The following is a 25735-nucleotide window of genomic DNA, read 5'->3' on the forward strand; positions in this document are numbered from 1 at the left end:
TCTGATAAAGTCCTAGATCTGTTATGTCTCTGGGATGTGCAACTGATTCTTAGTTAATGCACTCTTGTCATAATTGCTTTTTAATACAGTGGATTAGAAGATTATCTTTAAATTAAACTATATTTATAACAACAAAAAGAATCACATGAATTATATGTTAATCAGTAGATTCTAAGAGTTAAATGATTTTCTAATACTAGTTATTACAATTACGGGATGTCTTTAAGACCTCAGATTTAATCAGTAATTTACCCATGATTTATTGTGTTTGAACAACAAAATTGTAAGGAACAAAATATTCCACCAGTAGAGACAGAGAAACAAATAATATGAAATTATTTCTAGTCATTATCATCTGTCTGCTGGAATTCTCATCCTTGTTATCCCAGATATATTAGCTCAGGAACAGCTACAGTAAATACAGAAATCAGATTTTTCCTTAGGCTGGATCTGTTTTTGAAACTTCTGTTACTTTGCTAAATGATTACTAGCTTCAAAGCTCCGAAGTCCTTATTTGATTTGTTGTCTGCAGGCAAGCCAGTGGTACATGTTTCAGAGAAAGCATTGCTTGAACAATGGAACTGGGCAGTTCTTTCTTAGTGCACCAGGGATATTAACCAGAAGTATAATTGAAGGTCAGATGCCAGATCAAAATAACTCTCAGCAGAAGCTGAGTCTTTGGTGCCGTAAGTCGTTGTGAAAAACTGAATTGTATCTTGATAATTAGGAGGAAGTGAAAGTAAAAGAGGTGGCATGGCTGCTGCTTATAGAGATGTGTCCTTGATGTTGGGGTAAAAACCAAGAATGACCAGGTCGATACACTGTAAGAGGTCTTTTTCCCCTCTCTCCTACCATCCTGATTTATTGCTGACACGTTTCTACCTGTTAAGCTGTCTACAGTGTCTCTGCCCAGACTTCTCAATTTGCAGCAAGTCCCGTGGAAGGCTGTTTTCTCAACAGCCATTACCAAAAGCATGAAAAACGTTGAAGAACAGGTGCCTTTGCTGAAGCAGAAGGAACTGCTGAACAGCTTTCTGATTGAGGAAATTTGACAACAGCGGCTTCGATTGATCTTATTCAAGTCTTAGTGTTTTGAACAAAGTGTGAATAAGTTATTTGAGCCGTGGAACTTCTCAGTATAAAGACTTCTGGGTGAATCAGACAAATGAGACATTGAAAGCTAAACAGGAGGAACAGAAGGGGTTGAAAAAAACCCCTAAATTAATGAGATGTCTTTGGAGACATAAGTTTGAATTGGTGCAGTTGAGTGGAGGCCGTTGCGAGTGGTGTGGTGAGAACAGTTAACAATGATCTCAGGAGCAGTGTTTTGCTATGTGGAAGGCAGAACAAGAGAGTGTGGTACATTTTAGGGAGGACATTGTGAAAAAGAGCTGAAGATGATTCACTGGAGATGGCATGGAAGAAGTAGTGAAATTGTGTATAGCTGGGATGTTTTGATGGAAGGAATTGAAGCTAATTATCAGGCTCTTGACCTGTTTAATGCCTATAAAGAATAAGGGAGTCTGGAGAAGGCTCCCTTACAAGCTGTCTGGGTTATGATGAGATTGAGGCAGACCAGAAACCTGGGTTGGATAGAATTTCAATGGTGAGTTTTCCCAAAGAATATTTCATCTGAGCTCTGCTTTAAACGCAGGCCTTGATTTTACAAGCAGAAATGAGAAAAAAGAAACAAACCCTTAAAACTCAAGCTGATCAGGCCAGATTTCACTGTTAGCAGTATTGGCATCTGCTGCTGCATTTATATCTGAAGTTAAAATCTTGGCCCTTAGCCTGTGCGCAGCAGTTTATGACCATTCTGGATACAGTTCAGGACTATGCTAAGTGGTTCCATTTGAAAGACATTTTTCAATTACAGGAAAACAATTTTGGGAAGAGGTTCTGTTCAAAAAGTACTTGTTGAAATTCCATTTATGCAGCCTGGCATGGTTGCTTTGGTGATGTTGCTAAAGCTCTTGTGAAACCAGACTAACTCCCTGGCAAACGTATTAGTACTGCATAAGGAAAGCAGGAGCTGAATCGGAATCAAACCTTTGGAGATTCATACATGGGACTCAGAGCATGTTCAGATATGAAACTGGAGGCTGGTTTTTCCCTTCAGTAGCTGCTGTGATTTAGACCTCAATCCTGAGCATCTCAAGGTTTTGAGAAAATCTAGAACCAGATTTGAACTCTGTCTTAAAACAAATATAACTTAATTACGCTACATAAATTTGCAGCTTTAACTCTAAGGCAGATTTGAAGGCTCACTTACAGCGGGAAGAAAGAATAGACACAATAAAAGTATCATCTAATGGAAATGTCAGATTAATTTAATCATAGAGGTTATTGGAAGTTAATAACAAATGTTAACTGCATTATGGAATCATCCATTCACCTGCAGAATCCAGGTGAAAGAGATCTGCATCCCTGGGAATGGATTCACGGGGCTACAACGGCGTATTTAAAACAAAAGTTCTCCCAGTGCGAAGGAACACAACCTAACCCAGAGTTTCCTTGTACAGAAAATAAGTTCCTGGAATTCTGCTCTGAGATCATTCTTTCTTGTTTAGCAGAGGAGAATGTTGAGAGGCCTTGTGTATAAATGAAGGAAAAAGACAAATACTGGCGGTTTCTTTGGCTAGGTGTGGCTGATAACTCTGTCCCACCACACAGAATCATAGAATGGTTTGGGTTGGAAGGGACCTCAAAGATCATCCAGTTCCAACCCCCCTGCCATAGGCAGGGACACTCTCCACTACACCAGGTTGCGCAAAGCCTCATCCAGCCTGGCCTGAGCTTTGCTTGGCACTGCAAGAATAAGACTTGTGCTGTGACGATGAAAATTGAGCATTGGAATATCTCTGGTTCCACGTGGGACTATGGCAGTTTGATATTAATAAGCAACTTCCTAATTAAGAATAATATAGAAGGCATTTAAAACAGCATTTCAAATGCGCATAGAGCAATGGCATTAATTAGTGTTTTTCCGTATAATCATTTTTTGTCCTATCAGAATAGTCATTTAGGTGATTTAGTAATCCATGAGGCTACAGAAGCCCAGTTGCGTTAAGTTGCTCATTAGAAAGCTAAATGAAAAAGGTTTTTTTAAGAAATCATCAAAAGAACACATAACTCGCAAAACAAAAATGCAAACCGATGGTTCAAGTGGGAAACGTGTCAGGAAAAGAGGAGGGTTTGTATGGGGGCTGGAAGAGGGAAAAGGATATGTTTTATCCTGATGAATGGTGATTAACTGGAAACCATGACTCCCAATGGGACCAGTTTAAGCATACATGAGAAGGTGAAGAATAAGGAGCATGGAGCAAAGAACTGGACTGATGCAGAAGATGAGGAAAACATAGAGGAACCAATATTCACTGAGAACAACACCTGCAGGTAGATATAGAGCTTCGGTACAAGAAGCAGCAAGATTATTGATGGAGAAGGAAAATATTAGAGCACAGCATAGATTTTTAAAGAAAGGGAGAACAGTGAGGTATTCACCAGGAGATTTTTTGGGTAAACTGGAAGGAGACAAGAAGGTTACAGAAAATTACATATTTGGATATGAAAGATACACATTGGGACTTGCATTCAATTCTTCTAAGATCTTACAAGCTAGAATTACCTCCTATCAGTGCGGGTTTGCCAGAATGTAAGAGTAGAAAAAGCAGTGAGAAAAGATAATACAACGGCGAAGACGACTGCAATCTCCCCTCTTTGGGAGACCATGACAGCCTAAATATTAGCTGAAGCCACCCAGCAAATGAAAGGTGAATGCCTCTATTCGACAGGGTTGCTTTGGAAACCTGGATTTACATGAAAATAATTTAAACTACCGGTGCTTATGCAGTCCTAGGAAAGGGATGGAATGGTCTTGCAAAGCCCTGCCTCCATGATTTTCTTGTGTGACTGGCTCTGCGAGCACAGGAAAGAGCAACTAACGGCTCTGAGAAATCAGTAGTGTTGCAAATGGCAAGTTCGAGGAAAAGGAACACAGTTCAAGGCACATTTTATGTCTTAACCTGATATACGAGAGACTACTTGGGTCTAGTAGGACATTTTCATTTTGGAAACTTACACGTCATGGACTTCAGCTTGAAAGAGCGGTCAGTTTGCAGGGTCTGAGACAAACCCATTCAGACTTGACCTGTGCTGTCTTCTCAGGCAATGGATGAACAATCCATAAAGAATTAGAAATATTTTTTTGGCTGTGAATAAAAGCAGTAATGTACCAGTCAGTCCAGGACAACGAGTGGAAACCAATTCATATCTTTCAGACACTTAAAGGGTAGGAGATGCCACAAAACAGTCAAAAGCGTTAACCCCGCTTAGAACCTTGGCAGGGAGCGCTGCGAGGAGCTGCATCCGTAGTGCCATAAATCTGCAAAATGTCTCATGTATCCTACAACGAGCTTTTTTGGTTTTTAACTGTCGCTTAGCTGTAGCATTAAAAGATATTTTGTGTATACTGAAACTATAAGAACTATATTAACTCAGGATTCCTTTTCAACACTCTCTTAGCTACGTCCCATTACCTCACCATAGATTTTTATTGGATGCCATCCAGTGATTCAGTATTAGCGTCGTAAACGCCGTTATGACATACGGCATTTGTTATACTCGACAGCAGCATTCATTACTGTAAGCAACAGCAGCCAGCCTGCATCTCCTTACAGCATTTAGCCATTGCTTGACGAGAGGGGAGAGGAATTTGGCAGCCGGTGGGAGCGGAGCAGCCCAAGGAATTGCCACTGTGTGTTATCTCCCGTGGTTCAACTGGTGCCCGTGTGCCCACGTAGCCAGGAGAGCTGCTGTTGGCTTACAGCAGTCAACACTTTCATTATTATTTATGGGGATTTTTAATAATGCCTAGAGGCTCCACGGGCAAGCTGTAAGAGCTCCTGCCCCAGTCGGTCTGAGGAGATAAGCCAAACAAGGTTTATCCCTTTCTCTTGCAGACGGGGAGCTGAGGCATGGGGGAAACAACTGACATGAACTTTCAGGGAGTAAGGCAGTTATCGGAACTGATCTCCAACCTTGTCCTACCCCTGCCTCAGCCACAAGGCTGGTGATTCTCCACTAAGACACTTGCAGGGTGTTGGTGGATTTGTGCATGTAAAAGTTATTAGGTTCCTGCAGCAAACGTTCTTTGGCAATTAAAGACCTAACTGTTTGTTCCCTTCTTCTCTCTGAATGGAAAATCATTGGAGCATCGATACAGACACTTAAAGCTACATAAACATCCACGTGTGGATCCACTGTTTCTGGTGGCTCACCTAACTCACACCACCTGAAAGTATGTGCTTTGCTTATCACACTCTCAGTTCTTGCAGGTGGGGCTTCCTAAATCCATCAGCTGTGTGGCTTCTGTGGAGCCAGGCACACCGTGTGATTAATTTGACTGTTAGTAATAGCTGAGACTGCTACACCTCAGGCCAGTGCCCTGATCTGGGGGCTATAAAATCCTTTTTGCTAGCTTTTTTATTTTTTTTTTTTTAATACAAAGTGGAGTGTTAAAACAGGAGAGATTCAAAAAGGCCTATTCCAGGATATTAGCTCAGGAAATAGTTCATGCAGCATCACTGGGGGACAAGAGCAGAGCTGGAGCAGGAATACAGATACCTTCCTGCCTGTGAAGTAAGTGCCATAAACACTGAAAGCCGTTGACTCTTCTGGTCTGATTTATTCTTGTTCTTCTTCTCTCGGTTTCATTTCAATGTTGAATCAAGGAGTTTTGCATTATGGAAAACTTACTGCCCACTGAGCTCATCTGCTCCATTAGTATACCTACAGACAAAATGGTCTGGGTGTAGAAGGTTTATTTTGAGCAGTTGAGTTTCACCTACGCCTGTCACTGAATAATCGTTACACCTACTACAGCTCCCCTCTCAAAAAGAAAAAATAAAATAAAAAAAAAAACGAAGCCACAGAAGAAAGTTCAAGAAAAAGCTATAGAAGGCTTCATTTTATAAATATAACTCCATGGGTAAGTGAGCCAGCTAACCTCTACGATAGATTTATGCCAGCAGCGTTTTCCAGCATGGGACTCCAAGGGCATAAAAGTCAGGATTTCATAGTAGTATAAGGCTAATGATTAAAGTGTGTGTGTGATGGTGGTCACAGTAACAGCACCGAACAGGGACGCACCCGCCTTTCTCTTAGGTGTTCTGACAGCCTGATATTAAAGACCTGCAAGTGTCAGAAGATGTAGGAAATCAAGTGGCCTCTCTGACAGGTTTTACAGCCTAGTGTTTGTGCTGTCAAGGCAGTGAATGTGACAACCCTGAGAAATGACAGTAATAGGAATGTTTAGGGAAGGGAGCAAGCCTAATAGAGATGCCACTGTTGACAATAACATGCTTATGTTAAAAGTAGAGTCTTTGTCGGAGCTTTTACTTGGAGAAGATTTTATTAAGCTCGTTTTTCTTCTACTGTTTTGTTTTGTTTTCAGAGTCTTCCTGTGTGTCTGTCTGTTTTTACTACGGTAGTAAAATATTATTTAGTTGTAATGTGGAAGAAAGATACAAGTCATTCCGTAACACTCTATTTCACTTAGATTATCATGATAGTGTAGGCAATATCTGAGGGCTGCACTGATTAGAATTAAAACTCACCTTTTTTTTTTTATCCTGAAAAGTTTATAAACAGCCAAAAGAAACCAACTGAAGAGTTTAGGAGAGCTGAAGTTTGAGAAGATTAAGGATGGCATTCAACCCATTATTTGGCTACCTAAAAATGAGGTAATTTGTTCAGGCTAGTCATGGGGCCACCTCTGGAGAGAATGGAAAGTGGAGACCTGCAGAGCACATTTTATTCCACTCATCTCTTTCCAGTCACCGTACAAAATGTCCAGGCAGCTACGATAGGTTGGGCATGGAAAAGTCCGAAGGGTAACCTCAGGCAAAGCTGGAGGCACAGGCAGCACAAGCCGGGCTCCGCTTTCCCACTATCTCAGCGGTGCTTTAACCAGCTCTGCAGCAGCCTGCCTCTCCAGGGAGCACTGGGAGGGAAGGATTCTGCTTGACAAAAAAACAGAATCCCCATACATGAGATCGTCCTCTAAGCTTGAAATAATAATGAGAACAACAAGCTAGCTTTAAGGACAAAACAAAAGTGCTTCCTGATCTTATTTGCTAGAAAAGACTGATGAGTGCAAGAAGCATTGGGAATCAGCAGTGTTTACCCAGAGCTTCTGCTCTGATCTGGGCTCGTAAGGACGCTGAACTTCTCTTTAAGGAGCATGTTCAGAGACAAAACATTGAGGCAGAACATTGTGAGGTAAAGCAAGATTAATATTATTTTTCCTCAAAAGTGCTTTTTCTCTGAATTAGTAGTTTTCATGGCTCCTGCTTGAACTGTAGAAGTAAACTGAAGTTTGGCTTCCAGGTCTGCAGAACAATGGGGAAACCCTTTTGTCTCAGTCCACCTTCACCTCAGGCTTCGATCACCTGCTGTGGTTACTAACAGTGGTGTAAGAGCTGGCTCTGGGGGTCATGAGATTCGTATAAAAAAGGAAATGCTAATTACAGTCCGTGTCAATAAGCGCAGAAATACAGCAGAGACAAGTCCATTATCTCAGAGTTATTAGGGTCACCAGATGTTGACGCTGCGCGCGATCTGCTTTGTTACCAAATGCCACTTAGATTATGGATTGTTGCCACAGCGCGAGAGTTGCACCAAATGATTAAGACTGGGGTTTAATAGAGGTCCTTGCCTGCGCAAGTCTGACTTTCGATGGTATTTAAGCACCTGGAGATGCATACAGGTGCCTGGTTACATTTGCAGAAGCGCTGGTATACGCAAGTCTGCCAGCAGTGCAAATGAGGGAATTTCTTTTGAGAATTTCTTGGAGGTGCCTGTTTGCAAGTTTGAAGGGGGATTTAATCGTGCCCTGCCTCAGCTGTCTGCAAATGAGCTGCGTAGAGTCCCTCTGTAGTCAGCGCACAGAGCCGATCGCCTGCGATAGCTGTCTAGGAGAGGCAGGGTGAGCTCCTTTGAAAAGGAATTTTTTCCCACTGGTGGCTGCAGAAGGAGCCCAGATGAACTAACTGCTCGTCTCGGGATGGCAAGGTTAGATGAGATGAATCCCACTCTGTGTCAGAAAGCGATTACGCATCTGGTCATTCCTTTAGAGTTAATGGAAAGGATGATGCATATGCTGTCCAAGGGAAAAATAAATCATTGTTCACATCCTGGTCTCATCTTCTGTAACACAAGCATATCCATCTTATCGTTTGAGAAAGAAAGGAGGATCAAAGAGGCTTTAACTGAATGACTGCAGGCATCCCAAAATAGAGAGTGGGGGAAAGAGAAAGAATAGAATATTAATAAAAAGGTTATCTTCTGTTCTCTGAATGCTTTGAAAACGGTGTCTCCATTAGGCAGAGCCATGTTTCTGCACACCTGGAATTTTTCTTGTCTTTATACATTGCTCAACTTCACTGAATTCTTAAAAATGAGACATACGGATGTCTAAAATACATACAGCTACAGTCAAGTAGGAAGTTCAGAGGAAGGCATGTTTTTGCACCCAAATCTATATTCAGGGACCTCGCTTGCAGCACAAACTAGAATAAATTTCAATTTGTGGTGACGGCAGTTTTGCTGTGACTTAATTTTTCTAAGTTAACGCGTAAGTAAGTTTTATTTTTCGTAATGAAAATTTTTATCTAACATAAGTGTGACTTTTTTTACCTCGCAGTCTCTTGAAACACCAAGAAACCAGCTAATGTCTTATGGAGATAATGTTACACACAGTACAGTACTTGATACGCTGCTACCAATATATAGGTTTAGCAGAAGAGAAAAGCTTGTTCTTCAGAATAAGATTTTAGTGTGAACTTCAACCATGCTCTGGAGCATTTGCCATCGCATACACAGTCCTTCAGAAAGTCTCAGTGTAAGCAGAGCTTCAGCTTGGCAGCTTCTCCACTTAATTTTACGGTGATTTATTCCTTTTTGAAGATCATCAAACGATACTGATCTTTACTCTTTTCCCCCATTTCTTTCCCCTCATGCACCGTTTTAAAATTTGACACTTTTGTCATGGTGTTGCCCTGGACAGCACAAGCACAACTACAGCAACAACACCACGGATGTCACCTTCTCTGAAGTTTCTCAGCCAACAAGTGGTGAGGAGGTAATTGCTCTGCCGAGGCTCCGGGCAGCTCCCCGTTGGTGCAGCGTTGCTGAACACGTTCCCGTTTAATGACGATGTAAAAACCAATCGCTGCCTTTTGAGATTTTTTATTTTGGAAGAGCTTGGTGGGACTGAGATCTCACACTCTGTAGCAGTCCAAGGATTTTTACCAGAATGCCATCTGCCTTGTTCCTCATCTCTTTATTTTCCTCAAGATAGATTCACTTGGGAGCATAGACCTACATGTGTGTCCACATACAGGTATTCTAGGTCACACAGAAAGCCAGACAAATGTGTTCCTATTATATGCACAATAGTAGTCATTTTTGGTAGAAATTTCCATGAAAAAACCTCCAGTCCTGGACAGTAGATGGAGATTGTTGTCCCTTTATTCTCGATACATTATTTTTGAATATAGTCCGATTATATTCAAGCGTGCCTCGTGAACACATCCCGAAAGATTTTGACGTCTTGAAGACTCTACTCCAAAAGTTTCTGCTTTTATATTTTCTGGTTTGTTTTGAAACTATTTTGCAAATCTGAAATGCCACCAAAAGGCCAACTGACAGCTAATATAAACAAGCTCAAGTCCAGCTGAAAGGTAGCTTTACACTAATGGTCTGGGTCTAGAAATCCGTATAAAAAGGCTTTAAGTTCTTTTATATAAAGGATTTTCCTCTATCAGATAAATTCTTTCTTTGCTCTGAGTAACTTTCTGGTGATTTTTTGATTGAAAAAGGATTTGTTGAGTTCTGAGATCTGTTTAAGCTCTGGAAATAATGCCTCTTCATCTAGGTCACATTTTCCACATAATAAGAAGTTAAGAGAAGTCCTCTTCTTCCGTTGGCCAAACGTTACTCCACACCCTTACTCTTTTGAGGGAAATGCATAAGGCTGTATCCTGCCACACACTCACTGCTCATCCAGGACAAATCTCTATACACAGATTTTTAAAGATAGTAACTGAATTTCTATTAACACGCTGCCTGGGTAATTTGAATTTTCCTGCGTTCCAGTGCAATCACTTTCCACCTTTGGAAACATCCATTGAACAATGTGTTAAGGGATTTCTCTGCACTTACTTTTCTCTTATTATCTTCTTCTAATACTTAGGTCTGGGAAACCTGCATTATATGCACCTACTCAGTCTATAAAGCTGCCTTTCTCTTTAAAAGGTCTAACTGTTAGTGTACTGCTAAAAGCCAAAGAAAAGTGAATTTGTTCATTATAAGACCTTGTGCTGTAACTCATTATTGCAATAACGAATCTGTTTGTGATGCCCTGATCCTGCCATCGTTTCAGCACATGATTACACTGAATTGAATGACTTCACATGCATAAGGTGAGTCACAAGTTTAAGTGCATACTGAGATGAGCTAATTTTCCCTAATATACTTTGCCAAATCTCCGTCTATTTGAATACTTCTGAGAAAGGCAAAAAAAAAAAAAAAAAAAAAAAAAAAAAAGTCATTACATTAGAGAATGACAAAAGGATTTTATTTTGGTACCAATATATTAAAAACTTGTATCAGCAGATCGTTGGACCTCTCCTCGCATTCCCAGCTTGCCTTTTGGTCTCCATTACTGAGAATATTTAGTAAATTGCTGCAAGTGAATTACAACCTGCTCGAGATGATTATTCTTCTATGCCCTCTCCCACGAAAGATCTAAACAAACACAGTGGGAAGGCAAAGGGAGGAGGGGTTTGCCATTATTTCCAAGACAAGAATATTTAGAAGGTTTTATTCACATTTAAGGATGAGGACTTACAACAATGTCAAAAAAAGCACATTCCTAAGCAAAACGTAATGTACATTTGGAAGACGAGAAATAATTGCTATATTTGTTGAAAGCTGTTTATAGAACAAAAAAAAAAAAGTACAACATCTATCGTATGGTGAGATCAGTTGCCTGGTAAATAACATTCTGCTTGGTGTGACAGTAATGAAGAATTTTATCTACAGCCCCTGCGATCATAGTTTGCAGCATCTGTTGAGCATTTTATTTACTCTTATTTGGGCAAGTACACTAGCATGCACATGAAGAATCTTTGTTGTGTTTGGCAGCCTTTCCATCTGCCTTTCTAACCACCTCAGAAAGGTTCTTCAGAATTCCAAGTTTTGTTTCATTTCATACCAAGTAAAAACCGTGGGCCGGATCACGAGCTGGTGTAAAGCAACTTAGTGCTTTCCTCCCATTTCCCAGGTAAGGATCTGAGCCCATCCAGTTTGTGTTTCTCTTGTAGCACAGGTGATGCCACCTCAGAACCTGAAGGTTGTATGGCCACTGTCACGCCATGCTGTGTCCAGGCTGAGAAAGAAGTCACGTTGGCTGGGGGAGTGCACCGAAACAGGTATACTGCTCCAGGTGTCCTCTAGATACCTGAACTAGCTTCGTATAGGGCGCAGTACCTGGTACCTCTCATGGTGCAGTGCACAGACGAAGACTTCAGACCCAAGTCCTCTCCTGCTGCCAGGATGCCCATAAAACATTTAACTATGGGAAGGCAGTGTGATCATGGCTAATTAAGTTTATAATTATCTGTAGCCTTGGCCTCCTTGATCTATTTGCTGTATTCCTTGTTGTTGTGTTGTGGTTTTTTTTTTAATTATACTTAGACTGCATATAATTGAAGGCAGGAATTGGGTTTTTTGCCTTTTACAAGTAACGTGAGAGGTGCCGTGTTCATAGGAGACCCTCTAGGTTGAGTGATCGTCATGATGATGCAAATGGTTGCGCCTCAAATAATGACAAAAGATGTTAATTCAGAGGGAATGTAATCCAGAAGGGCTGCGTGATTCATAATGTTACCTTGAAAAGGGAAATGTTTTCCTTTTTTGAAACATTTTGAAACATTCCTTAATGTTTCAATTATCTTGAAAATGTTCCTTTAGAAAAGGGAACAGGAAAAAAATTGTTGCTCGGTACAATGTGTTATGTAAAGAATTAGTAGCCTTTGATAAGTAAGGTTTCAAAAAAACCCCTTCTCTTAAAATATATTTTATTGACTAACAATCGTGCCAAAAATAAGCTAAATTTCATTTTGTCTATTCTTGAATAGAGTTTAAAAGTTCTGAGTAATGGCATTGGTTGGCCCATTAATGTAAGTCCTTAAAATATAAGTAGTTTCTTGATACTTTCCACTTTGAGGCATCTTTCTTTAAAAAAACCCACACAACAAAACCAGATGCTGCTCTACGTGCATACGAGAAATCAATGGATGGGATCAATATTCCCACCACAGGTAATAAATGCTGAGAAGCATTTCTGTCTATCTAAATTGATCCTAGAGAATTCTTTAAATTGGTTCTGATGTGTATAAAAATCATTTCCCTATTGATCAAAGCTTTTCTTTCTTTCTTTGATATGTTACTTCGTCTCTGCCATCGGTAATGGTCTCAGGCTTCTCTATGCAGTTATGATAAACAGAATTTCTTAAATCCATGCAAGATTATCATTTTAATGAAACAAGAAATAACTGGGTTTGTTATAACTGTCTTTGAAGATGAATGCTTTGTTTACAGTTAGGCAGTGCAAGTATTTTTAAATTGGGGAAGTTACTACATCTGAATTATTTACAAGAAAGTCTAAAATAACTGCTGTACTTTTATTAGAAGCAATTGTCCAAATCCAGCACCCCGACTAGTCCGTTTGCTCTGGGAGTAAGAGCTGCTGAAACAGAGAGGAGAGTTTTCCATCTTTCACTGTCCTTGTTCTGCTCTGTGTTGGAGCAAAAGAATTTATGTTGGCTGCTGAGTCTATGGAAAAAAAAATTATTCTGAGATAGCAAACGGTGCTATGTTATCAGTATGAATGCCTCAGCCTAATATACTACGAAAGTTGTGGAGTTTGTGACTTTTTGTTACAATACTAAATGTTTATTAACATTTAAGCTGCCGGAGTACTCTAGAAACATTAGGTATTTGTCTGCCCAAAGAGGAATTTTTGGAGTATTCGATAATTGAATCTTGCATAATTTGTAAATTAATTTTCCTGGAGAAAAGTTTAATGCTTCCACGCGTCTATAAAGGGCTCGCTGGTGAGGATCGTTGTCGTTGGGTTGTTCGGACACCGCCACGTGTGTACGTAGCACTCCGCAACGCAAGCGAGATGCGCTGGGATGACGCGGGCAGGTTGGGTCTGTTGGAGTATTCATAGATTCATAGATTCATAGATTCATAGATTTCTAGGTTGGAAAAGACCTTAGAGATCATCGAGTCCAACCATCCCTAATCCCCATTAAACCATATCCTCAAGTAGATCATCCACCCTATTCTTAAACACATCCAGGGATGGGGACTCAACCACCTCCCTGGGCAGCCTATTCCAGTGGCTGACAACCCTTTCAGAGAAGAAATACTTCCTAACATCCAACCTGAATCTCCCCTGACTAAGCTTATGCCCATTTCCTCTTGTTCTATCACCCATCACTAATGTAAAGAGCCCTTCCCCTACCTCCCCACCATCTTTTCTCAAGTATTTATAGGCCGTAATCAGGTCTCCCCTCAGCCTCCTCTTCTCCAGGCTAAACAGCCCCAACTCCCTCAGCCTCTCTTCATAAGTTTTATTTTCCAGCCCCTTGACCAGTTTAGTCGCCCTTCTTTGGACTCGCTCCAGGAGCTCAATATCTCTCTTAAAGCGAGGGGCCCAAAACTGGACACAATATTGGCTCTGAAGAGAGCTCCGTTTCCAACCGTTTGAGAGATCAGCTCCTTGACAACCTTTACAGTGGTGACTTGCTTGTTTTAAGATGAAATCTTAAGGATTTGGTCAACATCACATATTTATTGACTGTCAGAGCCAAATAATTCTGATTTTAAGCTCACATGTTTAGGTCCACGTGGAGACTTCAGTAAAATTCCTTCTTTTTTTTTTTTGCCAGATTCTTGCTTTTGACACTTTATGGCTATGGCTTTTCTTCGGTCCATAACTGTGTACGTTCATGGAAAATTCCATACAAGATGATTCCTTTTCATTACCCCATTCTCCAAAGTGGGGTACATGTCTTAAAAGTAATTGCATCTTTTGAGGTACTAATTGATTTTAGGGTTCAGTTCTGGTCTCAAAACAGTGTAGGGATATGGTTTTAGTATCAGGAGTAGTTTTTTTCCAGAAGGGCATGAGTGCTTTTTATTGTTTTGTTAAGCACAAATGTATTTCCAGACCAAACAACAGCACCACATTTTTAATTAATGCCTAAAACCAAGAGCATTGCTAGTCTGGAAACAGTAGCCTGGTGAGGTAGAGCGCATGAGATTAGGAACTGAGTTTTTTCTCTGTAGGACACCAGAATTGGAAACCTACAGTGGGACCTTACTCAAATGTGGGAGTAAAAAAGGGAGCTGAAGTGCACCAACTGCCCAGAGGAAATTCAGTTTTGTCCAAGAAGAAGGGTGCCTGTTCAGGAACACCATGTCCCATGCTGTGCTGCATCTGGCAGCTTCTCTGACTGCCTTGCAGCTCCTGGGTGAGCTGGGACTCAGACTAGTGTTTTAATGGAAACTCCGTGTTTCACCCACACCACCTGGGTGGTAGTTTGGGGTCTGGCTCAGTTCTGGATTTCTCCGTGGGTCCCCAGGGAGGGAAACGGTGGCGATATCATGGGCTGAGTGAAGACTGAGGTTTGCATATGGAGACAGCATGATCAGCCAAGTACATTTTAGCGTGCAAATAGTTTTTCTGGGATGAGTCAAGACCACTCTTAGCAATTCCTCGCACAGAAGTTGTTTACACCTTCTTTACACATTTTGCTGCCTTTCTCTCTCTACCTTTTCTAACTCACTGCATCCTTTTTGAAGCAAGCGACCAGATGGTCAGAGCTTATGTTATTCTAAGGACATAATAGGGGTACACCAGAAAAATTAATACCTATGTTTTAGCAATGGGCAACAGCAAATTAGCTGTAATTAGTACAAAGGCTGCTAATGTCGGGTCTCTTTGTCATGGCAGTGTGCTTTGTCATCACTCCTGTCTGCCAGTTTGAGGAAGAAGGATGAGCTCAGGACTGGCGTGGGGCCAGCCACAGCAAAGCTTCGGTTTAGCTCCCTACGTTGCCCATCTGGGAGGTGCACCAGCAGATCCAGAGTGGGTTCTTTGGAAGCCTGGTGAGCTGGAGATCTAGAGGCGGTGAGATGTAGAGGGCTGAGACTTCCAGGCTCTGCATCTTCTAAGTAGAAACTGTTCATTTCAGTGCAAATTAGCATAACTGCTGAGTTCAAGTGAGTTTGCATAGACCAGCCCCACCTGACAATTTGGCCTCAGGTATGAAGGAAAATTTATCTCCAGGCTTTTATCTTCCTCTGAGTGTTGTATCAAAGTGCCTTTGTTAGTGCACAAGTAAGTATCCTTCATTAAAAAAGAGCTTTGCATGACAATTATGTAATAGTTTTTGTTTGCTTTCCTAATTGGAGAACATTTTGAAAGAGCAATAAAACACAATTTGTTCCCTCTTTCCGAAACATCTCTTTTTGGAAGGAAGGAGGGAGTAAATTTACATTATAATGAGCAAATTGTTATGAGCGTAGATCAGCGTTGACATAAAGGGTGACGGAAATGAGATGTTCTCATTTTGTGCGTTCCCTTCCCCTTTCTTTCCCTCTCACAGGCGTTCGCCTCTGCATCCTGCTCCTACCAAGCAAGGAAGTTGCTGTCCTCGTAGTCAACAAGAGTAACATAGATTCATTCCATATGGATTTCATTCCCTGGTTCTTCACCAGGGCTGCAGCATACACCTAAACCTTGTCCCCAGCAACTACTAGCGATGAAGGCACGTGCGGTTTGCTATCGCACCTTCTAGCTGGTTGGTTTTTATTGTACCTCTCTGTTTTCCTGTTGGTTTTGTCATTTCCCAGTACTGTCAGAATATTGGCACGGACTAACCGGATCAGATATATGACTTCTCTAGCGAAGAGTTTCAAAAAACACACCACTGGGGTCTGCTCCTGCCCTGCTGCCAAACCGGAGGGGGTCAATTAGACATAGAAGCTGTTGTTTCAGTTATCAGACTGTCCTACCCTTACTTTCTGGAAGTGAACTGCAGTTGTCAAAATCTTTTCTCCTTCCTGTCCCTCTCTCTTTGTAACGAGTAGGTTCGTTAGGGGTTTTAAGAAGCTGAAAGTGACATTTACCCCCTGCCCAGCTGTTGCAGTGTCAGGGCTCCAGGCGAAATGGCATTTGTTTGGCTCCTAGAGAAGTCATCCCAGCGATTGCCTGGAGAGTCTGGCTGCAAGTGAAATCCATATGCAATGCTTCTGTCAGCAAAGTCTTGCTGGAAGAGAGTTTATAATAAATATTCACATCTGCTGCTTTGGACACTCTAATCCATCCTACAGATCTTTGCTGTGTCAGGCTTTGTTCTAGATGAAGGAGCCGGGTACTTATAAAGGTTTGCAAATAGGGCATATTTATCATGGTTAGCTCTACTTTCTAGTCTTTCTTGCACAAATAGCCGTGACCACGGTAAGCGTAACTCGTGATTAAATATTCTCAATGCATTTGTAAGATGTTTTGGACTCTGTGTTTCCTGTGATAAATGGAGAAAATGGCAGTTGTTTACTTCCCAGGCTGTCAAATGAAGCCATCGGATCTCGACGAGCAGAGTGGAGAACATCATTGTTACGAATTAGTTTGAACGGTGGGACAATATATTCCCTGGATGAACTAGACATCACATAGGCACGGCCAAGGCCCTGTGGTTTGCACATTATTGAAACTGGGACAGATCCCCCCATACTAACTTCTGGTGGGTAATACGTTCCCATTGGCTACTTGGCAAATAACCCCGATGACTAAAAATAGCAAAATATCTCCTGTTTTTCGTAATCTTCCCAAAAATGATAGCCTCAGTGCCAGATTCCCTTTGTCAGTGTCAATATTAATTATTCCTCTGCTGGTGACGACTTTGCTTTCAGAGAGAAAATCCTGATACATAAAAAGAGCTGTAATCATTTGGAGGGTATATTGAACTTGCTTCTAACAGAAAAAGGTGTTTGACCAAGATCATGACTGGCAGGACAATGATCCCTTTGTTGGGAGGACCACGTCGGCTTTGAAATGAATGTATTGATCCTCTATTTTTTTTTTTTTTCTTTTGGATACGTGAAACTCAAGATTATTATAGTTAATTGCTAAAAGGAGAGAGTCTTTATTTGGTGGCTGGATAAGTAAAAGGTGCTTCAAACATATCACTTACCAGCTGTTACCGCTGCTTGTATTCGAGCAGGAAGATGATAAACTTATCAACAAATTCTGCCTCATTGAGATTACTGAAAACTGAGTCTATTTGGTTCATAAATAAACACATGGAAACTAGGAACTCCTTAGAACCTTTTTTAGGTTTTCTTTTATTTTTTTTCTATTATTAGACCCAATTCTAGACTAACAGTTTCATTATTGTTGTTTTTTCCATAAGGATATAAGGGAGCAAGGCACTCAGTTCACTTAGATGCCTGACCTCCTTGAAATTCAGCTGAAAACCTGCACTTTCATTTCTTGACAGAGCTGTGCAAGAAAAAGAGCACGGTCTGACGCCGGTACCTCTGGGTATCAGAACAGCATCTACTTCAGTGCTCAGCCTGGAATCTGGCCCTGAACAATTGTATCCAAATAAAAGCAGAATAGCTGTGCTCCTAATGAGTAGCACAGCACACTGGGGTCTCCAGATTCGCTTAATCACTCCAAAATCCAATCTCATTATTATTGATCTGTCCAACTTGCTGATAATTTATCACAGAAAACAGGAGCACGCGTGGGCGTCTTTGAAGCGACGATCTCAGAACTTCCAGCGCCTTTGCAAACCTCCGTTAACTTTCCTTGGAATTTCAGGTCGTACCTTGGCCGTGGCGAGCGGCGATGGATCCGTGAAGGTTCTGCAACTTGAGTTTGGGCAGCTCTCCAGCCTGCCGGGCCGCGGCGGCGAAGTGCGCAGCGTTGCCTTCCGTCGCCAGGCAGAGCAGCTGCTTTCCGGGGGTGCCGACGGTACGGTTTGTCTCTGGACCCGAGGACCAGCACGCTGCTCACCGTCGCCTTCATCTCAAGGCATTACGGAAAAAAAAGACGGTTTGACGACGGAGGAGCGAGGGCTTAGTGAAGCGTTTCCATAGTTAACGTTTGCAGTGGGAAGAATTGTCCAGAAAGTAGCAGCGTCGCGCGTTTCATCCAAATAAAATCCCCATTTATTTCTGTTTCCCTCTTTCTGTTGTTTTTCCGAACATCACGAAATCTCTCTTTTCGGTGGTTTCCGGAGAAATAGCTTTACAATGACGCCTAATGACAGAGCAGCTGAATTGCAAGGAGATCGATTTTTACCGTAACGCAACACGAGACACAAGCGCTGGGCGCCCCTTCCCCGCCGCCAGCCTGTGGGAAGATGTGAAGTTTTAATAATGCAGCGATGGGGGATTTTTTTTTTTTATTATTTTTTTTTTTAGGCTCCCCCCCCCCCCCCCTCCACCTCCCCTGCAGCAAACACTCCGGACGCCGCCAGGGCAGCAGGAATGAGCCAGGAGTTTGGGAGCGCGGAGCTGAGCGCAGCCAGCGCCATGGCGCGTCCGCACTGAGGCCAGCCGACGGATATTTTTATTTTTTCCTCCCCCCAAAAAAAGAATTATTATTATAATAATAGGCGGAGAGCTGCGCGGGCATGCCCGGCCCCCCGGCCAGGGAGTCCCCGCAGGGGAGCGGGGCTCGCCGCGGGGGCTGCCCGCTCGCCACCGCGGGGCTCCTCCGCCCTCCCTCTCCCGCCTGCCTCCATCCTAACCAGCCCCCCTCTCCCCCCCTTCCCGCCGAGGCAAATCCTGACTCGCAAGAGCTCCGCTGGGCATAGGGAGGGGATATAGATGGGTTTTTTTTCCTCTCTCCCCCCACCCTTCCCCTTCCCCCAAGACCTGAGGAAATCCAGCCCAAGTTCGCCGCGATGACTGCGCTGCTGGCACCGGGGTTTCTCCGCGGCATCCCTGCCTCCGGACCGCCTCGCCGCCGCTGGCTCTGAATCCTGAGCGCCGGGTTAAAGCTTAATTCTCATGTCGTGGTTGCTGGGCTGCCGCTTTCCCCGTGTTTTGCGGTGGGAGGTGGAGGAAAAGGGTTTGTCCGTGAGTCAACACTGAAAATGTGATTAGGAGGAACTGCTTTCACTAATCTGTTTCTAACCTTTTAGTCCATGTTGGCCTGTGACCCCTTTCAGCTTTCCGATCGAGCCTGATTAGGTAAGTGTAAATTATTCACTCGGGGTGAGGGGAGGTGGATGGGAACGTTTGACTCAGAGACTTATCTACCATCCTGACCTCTCTCAGGATGAGAAATGATGAGAAAGTTCAGCTGTAAACTAATTCTGAGCTGAGCAGCATTTGTTTACTTGTTGAAATCTGTCCGTGCAAGACGCCTGCAGTCTGTCTGATTTCCAGGATCGCCGCTGAGCCGGGTGCTCCTGAGTTGCTGTGGGACATCTCGGCTGCTGTAGCAAAATAACAGCGGTCTTATTTATGATCTTTGGAGAACTTTTTATTTTTTTTTTTAAATTTGGAGAGCTTCCTCATCGAACTTCCGCAAATTCTCTCGATCGTTTCACGTTTCCTCAGACGTGAATTACTTCATCTGCTTCAGCTTTTTTTATTTTTCCCCCTAAATGCCCACCAGTGTGCAATATTGCAACCTACCTGTAGCTTTTAGGTGGGCAAGATTCTCTATTCTTAGCTGCGTAGAGCAGCCCTATCTGCACGAATCGCCCGATTCCCAAACATGTTACAGTAGATACTGCTGATAGTAGTAACACGGTGCAGAGTCCTTGTGATGGAAACCTAGCTAGTACTTCAATTAAGAAGATATCTTTTGGATTTGATAAAGCTTGTGTAATATCCGGTGTCTCCCTCTGTTGTGGCTTTGGAAAAACTGCTTTGTCAACAGGATCCCTTAGCTGTTTCTCTAGGATTAAAGCTTTCTTCTCCTGCTGCTGGTTTTTTGCTTCGATTAAGGGAGAATTAGTTGCTGAACATCTGCAGCCTGCCAAAAAATACATCCCAAGGTGGGGGGGGTGGGGAGTACATGTTTGTCTGTGTGTGTAGGTTAATGCATGTTTGTATATGCTGTGCGTATCTGTGCGTGCACACTACGGGAACGGGGGAAGAGAAGGAATGACACACACATCCAAACAGTCCCTTGTGGTCCGTGCCAGCAGCTGCCTCCAGCGTTCTCAATGCCCGTTAACGCCAATATTTCATCTCCTTTAAAAGTTTCCTGTAATACTTTGCCCGGTTCTCTTAAGAGAGGTCAGAAACCATTTTGCTGCTGGGCTTGCACTGGCTGCTGGATGGTGCGCAGGCAGGACGGCGTGTTGGTGGCAGGGATGTGGCACCGCCGGCAGCTGGTAGCACACCCAAAACCACACACACACAGAGCCATCACCGGGAGCTGGCTCTCCTGGGGGGCAGCGCAAAGCTCCTCTCCCTCTCTGGGTCAATCCTCGGCTCGGCCGCTTAGGCAGAGCTCCCCAGGGGTCAGGCCATGCTGCATCACTCCCAAAGTTTTAGAAAGGCTTCAGCTTAATCAGACAAAGCCATCTCAGCAGCTCCACGCGTTACACAGGCGTTTAACATCCTGCTCTCTGCATTTCTCTCTGGGAATTACTGAAATGCTGAATAATGGAGAAGATGAATTACGTCTTGCTTCTGTTGGGATTATACGGACCTGCAGCAGGCTGGGCAGTGTTGGTAGTCCCTCTTCCTCTTCAGAAATGCCACATAAAATATTCTGTACTTTTCCACTTCTCACAGACCAAGTATAACTCAGCACCACCTTTTGTATTGGATGCACATACACCTACAGATCATGCTTACCTCATTTTTCAACTCAGGTTTCCCACCTCAGTTTAGTGAAGCGGGCTGTGCACCGTACGTAGCACGGAGGGACAGCGGCTACGGTGAGAGGTTGAGACCATGCTGGGTTCAAGTCCCTCTGAGCTGCCCGTCCCCATGGGATTTCAGGCGGCTAGTTTAACTTCTGGTGCATCAGAAAACTCAGCTGCACAAATGAGGAAAGTAAAAAATTTGGTGAGTCTGTGGGACACCATTTCTACAGAGATATTTTATGGGCATACACGTACAGGAACATGTCTCTGTTTCACATGCTTTATTCTCTTTAACAATAGTTGAGAAGAGGCTTAATTCAAATGAAACAGTTATCTGTGCAGTTTGAAAGCACTGACATGTTCTTGGGTGCTGGTTGAAAGTATGGCCTTCATAAGTCAATAGTCCTTAGAATTTTGAGTTTGTTCTTACTTAAAAATATTTGTTTTCAGACCACAACACTGGTTTCCCTATGGAAGCAGCTGTTTCTATCTGGCATTGAGATCCCATGGAGAAGCTGAGGAGGGGGATGGCTCTTCATATCCATGAAGCCTGGATGCTGCTGTTTATAATCCCTGCTTTGGTCACTCCAGCTGCCATCAATCACGAAGACTACCCTGCGGACGAAGGGGACCAGACCTCCAGTAATGACAATCTGATCTTTGATGACTACCGAGGGAAGGGCTGTGTGGATGACAGTGGCTTTGTGTACAAACTGGGAGAACGTTTTTTCCCGGGACATTCCAACTGTCCCTGTGTCTGTACTGAGGATGGACCTGTTTGCGATCAGCCAGAATGCCCTAAAATCCACCCAAAGTGTACAAAAGTGGAACACAATGGATGCTGTCCTGAATGCAAAGAAGTGAGAAACTTTTGTGAATATCATGGGAAAAATTACAAAATCTTGGAGGAATTTAAGGTATGAAACCCTTTCTTCAGTATTTAATATTAATGTGCTATAGGAATTGCATTTCCTTTGGGGACTCTCAAAGGCACTCAGTATTTTCTCAGTGCTGTTATTTGGTGTTGAAGCTGAAGACCCTTTTAGCTCTGACGAGGGTCTGGCTAACGTGAAAGCTGCCACCTCCTCCCTCACGTGCACCAAGTCAGGGCCAATGGCCAGTCCTCTCATGGAATGCCAGCCCTCTGAATCTGCTACTCCGGACAAACTCCTCCTTTGCTCATAGCATGAATCAACTTGGACTACCAATGGTCTCTGTAACAGTGATGGTAAACCAGTACTGAGTGCTTTTTAAGAACCCCTTTTCCAATTTGGATAGCAAATATGGATGGCATGGTACTAAGAGTTGTTACTCATAACTATGTGAGAATGCAAGAAAGTAGATTGCAAGCTATATTTAATATTTTCAACTGTGATAATGCTGTCTAGAATGGCAGAAGATTGATTTTGAGGCAGATGACCATCTCAAGTAATGAAGAAGTATGGGACTTAATTGTAGTGGTTGAGTTCCTGTTAGGAATGTTGTAAAGAAATCCTGCTGGAATATATCTTAAAAATAAGACCAGATTTTCAAAAACCATTAAGCTTTACACAACCTGCATCTCTCATTCTAATGAGTTTGGTTGCGTGTTTTCAATTCTGCTAAAGAAAATAGCATTTCACAGTGAAGAACAGGGTCTGCAAAGACAATAGGTACACCTGAGTTTGTTCTCCCAGGTCACATGGCTTTAAGATTCATACTTCCATAATTCACAACTCTTTGTGACTGTATGCCCGAGCTCATTATATACTTGAAAATTTGTTTCATTTTCTGACAAGGAAATACTTCCATATAGGTCTGTGTACTTTACAAGTTCTCGGTAACATAGATCACAATTTCCTTTTTCCCAGATACTGGCATTTTCAGGGAAGGTAGTATTTAGTTCCTTTCTTCTATCACATACAGTTTATGTTCATCTTTTTCTGTCCATCTGTAACTTAAGTCACTCAGTACGAGCAAGTCAGTTTAATGTCATAGTCACAAGGCAGAACAAATACGTGAGGAGCATCTCCTTGAGGGCCATCCTGATCAACCTGTTCTCTACTTTGCTGAGGAATGTGAAGATGCTGATTCTGTGAACTGCTTAAATAACAGTTTCTTCTTGCCATAGGAAGGCCTAACCCACCTTCATCCCACAGTCATGCTTCAGTGGTCCCCTGTTGACTGCTGTGTTGTCCCACCTAGGTGTAATTTTGCCACGTGGTCATGTTCTTATGCGACAGTTAGAAGGACTCTTTTTGGAGGGATTTCAGCGGGAGAATTATGAGATGGATCTTCTCATTAAAGTATCTTTTGCATGTGAATGAAATGCGAAAGTGCTAGCCACTTTTCCTGAAAGAAATAATTGCACTCTGATAATGGATTAAAGGATAGAGAAACAGAATTTAGGGGAGAAAGGCTGTTAGAGGGAGTTAGGGCAATCTGGTTCATTGTTTGCTGTGTTCAACAACCATGGGGTGTGGTGTGGAAAGCAAATTTCCAGTATTCCCTGAGAAACACAAAGTAAGTGGGTGGTGGCACGCTGCTCTCGCACACGGTAACCTTCAGTCCAGGACTAACGTGAGATCCTTCAGGCTTAATTTGGTTGACAGTTGAGCTTTTGACCTGGACCTGTGTTTTGTTGAGAGCTTGATACCTTACGGAATAGGGCAGAAATTGATTTTTTCTAAATCTGTGTATTTACCTAGACTAAATAGTGAAACTCTTTTTTTCCCTCTAAGTAGTGGAAGAGATTCAGGCAATAGAAGACTACTGTGCACTTCCAGGGGTGTTTTGGGGGAAAAAAAAAAAAAAAGAGTGCCCAAGGACAATGAGATTATAAATGCTGTAAGAAAGACAGAAATTCAGGATGCAGGAAACTGCTGCTATGAAGTGAAATCTTGACTTCATTGAAGCATCCAAGCATTTTACTGTTTCCTTCAACTGAACGAAGATTTTATCTGCTGTCTCTGCCGAAGAAATTCTGAGCAGTCCCTAGGTTTTGTAGACTCTGAGCTCTGCTCTTCCCTTATCCTGTTGAATTTGTGAGGTCTGCAAACTTTCTCAGGTCCATTCCACACACGTTGGAGTCTGTCTTTGCCAAAGAGGAGAGGCTTTCTCCAGTCGTTCTGACTCAAAACTGGGCTGCTTTCAGTGGAAAAAGAGGCACCGTTTTATGTGGGCTCTTAACCCTTTTACCCACTTGATTTAATTTTGCTAATATGTAGGGTCCCAATCATCATCCGTAGAAGTGCTTGGCTGGTGACAGCTGAAATTAGCCTCCATTTGAACATCTTTTGCACGTGTGTGTCTGTGTGCGCACAAACATTCGTACTTGCCCTAATAGTATTGCCAGGACTGACTCATCTTGTAGAGATTTCAACTGCCTGATCTTTCACAAATTAGGATTTTTTTTTTTTTTTTTCCTCTAAGGTATCAAAATCTGTGAGTGGTTGCCAATTGGGAGAATGTTCCTGTCTTGTTTCTAGCTTTCTGTTTAGGTTTGGGGTGAGAAATCCAAATGTGATTTAATCTTTTCTTACCACTGATGGTAACTGTGACTATCTCGGGGTATAGGAGTCGTTATAAAGACCCATTTCTTGAATATTTAGCTTTCTTCTAGTGAACAGATCTTGTACCTCTGATTTTTTTTGTACTCATAACAATCAAAAGCGCAAAATATAAACATGCCAACAAGCCATCTAGCTCAGACAGCTGTCCAAATGTTTATGCTTGTGCCCCTAAGTCGTTAACATGTACAAATGAAATGCTGAACTGAAGTTCAATTGTAAATCTAAACCCATTAGTAGTTTTTCTTGTATCCTTTTGTAAAACCTTGTGTCCCTGACAGATGGTTTAATAACCCCATGTAGCATCTTCGTAGCTTTGTTATGGGTCCTGGGAGATCTTTGTGAGCATCGAGCCCCAGCTGCCCATACGGAACTTGCCTCATCCCCTTGGTTTTCTTGGAACTTACCCCCAACTTCGGCTGAGGCTGTGGTCCCACCTGGAAACCCTGGCAGAAAAGGTCAGCGCCATCTCCCTAATGTGAATCAAGATCTGACTCAAACACATTTAATATGTAGGTTGCTGCCCGGGATTCAGGATTTTGACTCCTGTGGAGCAGTACGCCGGAGAAAGGGGAGGTCTGGTGGCTTCTGCTGGGATCCCTCTGTCTTCTTTCCTGACCTCATTTTCCACTTCTCTCCTTGTCAGCCTCGAACCTGATCCCCTGCGGTCCCTCTCGGAGGCGATCGCAGGGCGATGGGTGGCTGTGGTGGCTGCAGGGAAGGCGTGAAGGATGCTGCGAGTCTCGGGCAGTCTCTCTGTCGTCTCCAGGGAGATCTGGCGGGGGCTCTCGGGGTCACTTAGCAGCTTGCTTTTTCTCCCACACATCAGCCGTGTTTTCATTTCAGTCCTGGAGGTTAAGGTCCAAGCTCCGTGCTCGCTCGTACTAGCAGAGATCTTCCAGGGAGGTTGTTAACCCTCCCCGTTCTTCCCAGAGACAGAAAACAAGCAAATTACAACTCAGAGAGGGATCTCAGTTGTTGTAAGTACGCATGGCCGTGTTTTAAATGAGTGTTCCCAGGCAGCAGCTTATGTAAACTCGAGATGACAGTGTGCCGCCAGCGTGATGGATGTTCATTGGCAGCTCATGGAGAAGTCGTGCAGATGTCAGTGAGACAACAGTTTTCCGAAGTGCTGATGAGTTTTCACTCTCCTGCATAAGTTGCTGACAGAGAAGCACGCGCCTACCCGCGTTTAAGAAACTCAAT

General features: G+C 42.9%; 2 protein-coding genes across 2 annotated transcripts in view; both read left to right on the plus strand.

Moving 5' to 3' along the window:
• SPAG16 (sperm associated antigen 16) overlaps window positions 1-18243 on the plus strand; it is a 402571-nt gene extending 384328 nt beyond the window's left edge. Inside the window, exon 16 of the mRNA XM_086615835.1 lies at window positions 17966-18243. Coding sequence (XP_086471961.1) covers window positions 17966-18243 — 278 coding nt within the window. The remainder of the gene's footprint in view (window positions 1-17965) is intronic.
• A 3244-nt stretch (window positions 18244-21487) lies between these two features.
• VWC2L (von Willebrand factor C domain containing 2 like) overlaps window positions 21488-25735 on the plus strand; it is a 51113-nt gene continuing 46865 nt past the window's right edge. Inside the window, exon 1 of the mRNA XM_086615967.1 lies at window positions 21488-21898. Within this exon, the coding sequence (XP_086472093.1) occupies window positions 21488-21898 (411 nt within the window). The remainder of the gene's footprint in view (window positions 21899-25735) is intronic.

The sequence above is a fragment of the Tauraco erythrolophus genome, chromosome 8 (assembly GCF_009769465.1).
Source record: "Tauraco erythrolophus isolate bTauEry1 chromosome 8, bTauEry1.pri, whole genome shotgun sequence".
NCBI lineage: Eukaryota > Metazoa > Chordata > Aves > Musophagiformes > Musophagidae > Tauraco > Tauraco erythrolophus.